The sequence below is a fragment of the Natrix helvetica genome (assembly GCF_964273705.1).
Source record: "Natrix helvetica genome assembly, chromosome: 1".
Taxonomy (NCBI): Eukaryota; Metazoa; Chordata; class Lepidosauria; order Squamata; family Natricidae; genus Natrix; species Natrix helvetica.
The window spans coordinates 272,790,939-272,796,938 of NC_138548.1; the positions used below are offsets into that span (position 1 = coordinate 272,790,939).

Sequence of the window (6,000 nt, forward strand, 5' to 3'; positions counted from 1 at the left end):
CCTTGAGAGAGGAATTGGAGGTTGTGAGAAAAATCAACTTGGCCAAATACCAAACAAAATAAAAAAAAAAAAAACCTCCTAAAGATTGACTCTGTTCAACCTCAGAACAGAAATACCTCTCATGTCTGTTCTTATAACTTTTATTTGTAGAAGGGGAGAGAAATATCTAAGGATATATTTAAAAGACTTAGTATAATACATGATCTGCTAGCTCAGCTTTCACATACAAGGGAAATGGTTTGTCCTGTCTGCTACATTAAGATGCCATATCATATATGAAGATAACTTAGCAAAATAACATATGAAATAACTTTTCTGCAATGCAGAAATGATATTTCATATCTTGATAATATTGAAGAGAAGCTGTTTGGAAAACAAGTAACTACTATGCCATATTTTAAAGGATTATAAATTTTAAGATATTTCCTGCAGCATATTTTATATATATATATATATATATATATATATATATATATATATATATGTGTGTGTGTGTGTGTGTGTGTGTGTGTGTGTGTGTGTGTGTGTGTGTGTACATACACATATACATGCACACATGCATACACACACACACACACACACACAAAAAGAGTAAATAAAAGGATTACGTTTTCATGATCATGGATAATATGTTATGTGTTTATTATTTTTTTCTTCCTAGTTCCATGTCTGTAACACGTCTGGAGCCAGAATTACAAGCTAAGATCAAAGAAATGAGTCCTGAATTGGATCGGGTATATTTTAACAAAGGATTATGATTTATAGAAGACAACTAGGGTGATTTGTCCTTCAATTATAGCTAGATGAACTTATTTTAATTGAGTCTAAATAGTTGAAACAATGCAATCCTGAGGCATTCTTTCAATTTTTGTATAGTTTTGAACACTGAGATTAAGTATCATAAGGAAATTCATAATTATGGTTGAAAATTCTGACAATTGTCCAATTCAGCTGCAAATATTCAAAATGGTTTATATTAAGAATTACTTATCAGTCAAAAATTTAATTCCTTTGGAAAGTGTAACAACTTCAAGGAAATCAGACAGTGTTATCTTAAAGTTAGGACCTACCTTATTTTTTTTCCCCACTAAAAGAAAGTAAATAACAAATTCATTTCCACTATTACACTTTTAAATACAATTCAGATGACAATTATCTATCGGATTACTTCCTCAGAGTCCCAAAGAGTTAACTTTGTGGGATCCCCTTGATATATGGATCTTAGATTTTCTTATTTCACTTATCTAATGTTTGAATGGGAGAGTAATTGTGATAGGTGAGAGTGAAGGATTTTGGTGCTGCATAAATTTGAAGCCATTGCTTATTTATTATTTGACTCCTGCACTTATAACATAAAAAAACCTCTGTGAAATTGGACAAACTCTGCTTGGATAAAATTCTATATAGAATGTTCTCGGTTTACTAAAATAAACTAAGGTCAATAAGCAACGGGTTCCCAAATCTCTTGGTTCAAAGTATACTTAGTGTCTCGGTAATCTTTTTCACAGTGCTTCTAGTAATTCCCAAATCATCTATAGGTAGTCCTCAATTTACAACCATTCATTAGGGACTGCTCGAAGTTACAACCACGCTGAAAAAAAAGTGACTTATGACCGTTTTTCACACTTCTGATGTGATTTCTTCACATGATCAAAATTCATACACTTTGCAACTGGTTCCTATTTATGGTTGCAGTGTCCCAGGGCCATGTGTTAACTTTTTGTGACCTTCTGACAAGCAAAGTCAATGGGGAAGCCAGATTCACTTAACAACCATGTTACTAAGTTAGCAACTATAGTGATTCACTTAACTGTGGCAAGACAGGTTGTAAAATAGGGCAAAACTCTTTTAACAACTGTGTTGCTTAGCAATGGAAATTTTGGGCTCAATTGTGATTTAGTGACCAAAGTTGCAACAACATTGAAAACAGGGACTTAAGTTTTTCATACTTACAACCATCCCCAAGGTCACATGATCAAAATTTGGATGCTTGGCAACTGATTCATATTTATGTTGGTTGAAGTGTCCCAGGGTCACGTGATCCCCTTTTGCAACCTGATCAGCAAAGTCAATGGGGAAGCCAGATTCAATTAACTGCTGTGTTATTCATTTAACAACTGCAGTGATTTGCTTAACAACTGAGACAAGAAAGGTCATACAATGGGGCTAAACTCACCTAACAAATGTCTCACTTAGCAACCTAAATTTTGGGCTCAATTGTGGTTGTAAGTTGAAGACTAACCGGTACTATGGCACCCGGGTCAGTTTTTAATTGGTAATCCCATGGTGTTGTTTCTTAAATAATAAAACATCAAGTTATTAATTGGGTAGCAAAATGCCCTGTGGTGCCCTGTGAATTCACTGCAATGCTCTGGGATGCTACGGCGCACTGTTTAGGAACCAGGGCACTAAGTCATAAAATAAGCAATGGGAATATCTGCTATAAGTGATCTTGTAAGTCAAGCCTTGAAGCCTATCCAAATGTTGAGCAAGGCATACTCCTGTCAGGACAATACTACCTCCCTGTGTGTGATGCGCCATAAAGATGGCATTTATGAGCATGCTCTGCACATATAAAGCCAAAAAAACCCACCCCGTGTTAATTCTCCTAGTTTAAGAAAATGCTTTCTTGGTTAACATTTTAATCAGCTTTGCATCCAGCAATGGACAGGGATATCTTATGAATTTATAATGGCTGTCCGTCATTGTGCACTAATGCTTAACTGGTGACATTGGCCAAATTGTGCAAAACCTCAAGATCTTGAATGTATACTTTTCATCAGTTCATTTCTGTGGTCTTATCTATTATGTTTTCGCAGAAATGAATAGTACACATTATAAGATCGTGTTCTCATATTTGATGATTCTCAAATTCCTGAGATAGTTGGTTAAATACATAAAAACACCAGACGACTAAATACTATTTTAATGCACTGCTTTATTTTATTTTTTATTCCCAAAGGAGGTGCTATACAGCAGTTTTTAAAAACATGGGAAAACATATATTTATAGCATTTTTAATCGATTTCCTACCTGATTTCTGCTAGCTACTCAGTATGCTTTGCTATATACTGTACCTATAGTAAAACAATCCTGTGCAGTTGGGTGCTATTGTTTCTCATTATAGAGACTTGAGAAAACAGATAATAAAATAGTGAACTTTTTAAAAGTCACCTGGAAAGTCTAATACTAAGTTGAACCAAAGTCTTGATGCAAAGTTGATTGAAACGTTTTAATTGTTCATTTGGCACAAATTCTGAAAATTGTTTCTCTGAATGTTTCCATTGGAATTTCAGCATGCCGGATAAAACATAGATTAATGGTATTTACTATTTAATGTACTTTCTCCCATGTGTAAAATTGGAGACCTTTGTACTGGTATGACTAGATCTAGTTCTGTACTCAGTGAAGTTGCTATTCAGGATAAACTTTGGCCTTTGTATATATCCAAAATAGTATAGTATACACAGTTAGTAGACCACTTATAGCATAGCTAATACCCAGGTGCATTAGACAGAATATAATCTATTATTATTATCATTATAAAACATTGAAATGTGCCATATGGCAGAAGTTTACCTAGTGGCAGATGATTCTCAACTTGGAATGGAAAGGAAAAAAATAAATGTTTTATTTGAACAGCTACTTTACAAAGACCCCTAAGCAGTTATATTTGCAGCTGGTAGTTTATCTTGAATTCCTCAAGATAAAAACAAAAAACTGACTAGCATAGCATTGTCTAAATTTCCACTCAAATCATATTCACAGGAAAATCAGCTAACTGGGTATATTGTTCATGTCAGATTAAGATGAGACTCTTAGCTAAGTACCTGTTTAAGTATTAGTTATGTTCTCTAAATATTCTGTTCTGCTGGTAGTTCTTCTAACAAATGCGGAAAGGAATTCCTGACTTGAGAGAAACTGTCTCCAAGATAAAATTGTTTATAAGCTTGGTTCATGGGTGGGCTTCAAAATTTTTAGCAAGGGGGTTCTCTGCCCGGTTGCTGGGTGGGCGTGGCCATGGTGGCCATGACCTGTTTGGCCTCCTGCATCATGGGGGGAGGGGCTTTTTGCTCTCCCTGGGCTCCAGAGAATTTCCTTGAGCCTCCAGAAGGATGAAAACGACCTCCCCAGGATATGGAGGCCGGAAATGGGCCCATTTTCAGCCTTCCTGAACTTCCAGTAGGCCCGTTTTTCACCCTACCCGAGCTTCCACATGCACCTTGCACTTATCTGCATCCAAAGTGGGCTGCATGGGGACTCCTGGGAGGGAAGGGGCGGGTTGGGTGGAGTCAGCCAGGAGCGGGATTTGAAGCTACTCTGAACTGCACAGAATCCTAGCTAGAGGTTCTCCCGAACCCCTGCAAACCCACAGCAGCCTACCCCTGGCTTGGTTGCTGTTTTTAAAGATGTCCATGTCTCCTCATACAGCTCTGGATTTTGCACTGCCTGTTTAGGCTACATCCAGAAAGTTTGCACTTTCCAGTCCATGTCATACTCTGATATGAGTGGCATACATGAAAAATATCAAAGATCACTTGCCTTTAAACAGGAGTGGTGTGGCAAGAAGTAGTCTGTGTGTGATGGGGAAAGGAAGGGAAATTTTGCAGCCGAAAGACTCTGCCACCTACCTGTACTTTGATCTCAGAGATTTCTGCTAGTGCAGATATCAATTTTACAACCATCTGATTATATCATACCTACTCAGCAATTGGGCCCCATTTTGTTAAGAAGGGGTTGATTTCTTCATCAAGAAGCGTAGGCTGCGATTACTGACCTTGGATCCTTAGCAAAATAATGGCAATAATTATTTTTGAAATGTGAACTTTAGTTAATTGCTAGTAATTATATCGTTCACAACTAAAGAAACTACAGGAAGGAGATTAATGATGCAGTCATTTGTTTAAGGGCTGGGTGTTTTTTTAGAGAGATTTCTGCAACGGTCCAGGAGATGTGTTCATTGATACCACTTGAATATATGTCATGTGACTTCAATCTGCTTAGAAAAACTGGTATTCGCATGTGGCATGCTTAAAATAATATAGCCTAGAGCACAACAATCTTTACTTGCGTATTTTGTTTCTAGGGTTTAAAAAAACATTCTTTTATTCCTGGAATATGCATATTTAAAACAAATTAAGTATCAGAAGGTTTTTTTTTTTCATTTTTTAAAACAGGAAAACTACTTTTTTTTTCTTTGTAATGTTTAGCAGAACAAAATAATATTAGAATCAGGAAATTTATACTGATTAGTAGAAATGTTTTTTTTTAATTTCCAATGAAGTGCAATACAGATACAGAATTAATTACACGAGTAACTATTAATATTGTCCAATATTGTCCAATTTTAGAAAAAGAATCTGGATTATACTGTGATTTGCATACTTTTTCAATACGAGTATTAGCACAACATCTTGCCAGAATTGGTGGTATTGCTTAAATTAGTTGGATGAGATATTAAAATTGATAATTAAAATGTCATGCTCTCTTTGTGAAATGTACTTTAAATAAACTTTGTATTTGAATATGAATACCTAAGAATGAGATACATGGATTATAAAGGTATACATGAAAATCAGTTGCAGGTTTTCTCTTTGGCTGTAAAAAGAAAAATTGAATAATTGCAACTAAAATTCATATGAAAATTGTGCAATTTATGCATATTTGAAATTGAAACATGATACTGTATCCTCTGGCACATAGCATATAGATCAATATGTCCATTAGAGAAGCATCATTCTTTGGTTCAGAATTTCCCACGTCTCTAAGCTACAGTTCTAAGTTTTCATTTTCTATGGAAATAATGTAGTTACTCTTCTTTCTGGAAGCTTTTGGATAAAACAGTGGATTAAAATTATGGAACTTGATTGCTCAACATTAATTTTTAAGCAGCAGAATCTGTAATTCAAGGGTGAAGCAACCTGAAGTTCTAATATGATATGAAACCCTCAGTACATGTTTCAAAGTTCTTTTTAAGTAATTAAAATTCTAGCAAAATCA

General features: G+C 35.2%; 1 protein-coding gene across 2 annotated transcripts in view; it reads left to right on the top strand.

Moving 5' to 3' along the window:
• Nucleotides 1-6,000, top strand: part of SFXN1 (sideroflexin 1) — a 35,012-nt gene extending 29,012 nt beyond the window's left edge. For both annotated transcript variants that reach the window (XM_081937856.1, XM_081937855.1), the window contains exon 11: nucleotides 662-6,000. In XM_081937856.1, coding sequence (XP_081793982.1) covers nucleotides 662-758 — 97 coding nt within the window. In that variant the 3' untranslated portion in view covers nucleotides 759-6,000. The remainder of the gene's footprint in view (nucleotides 1-661) is intronic.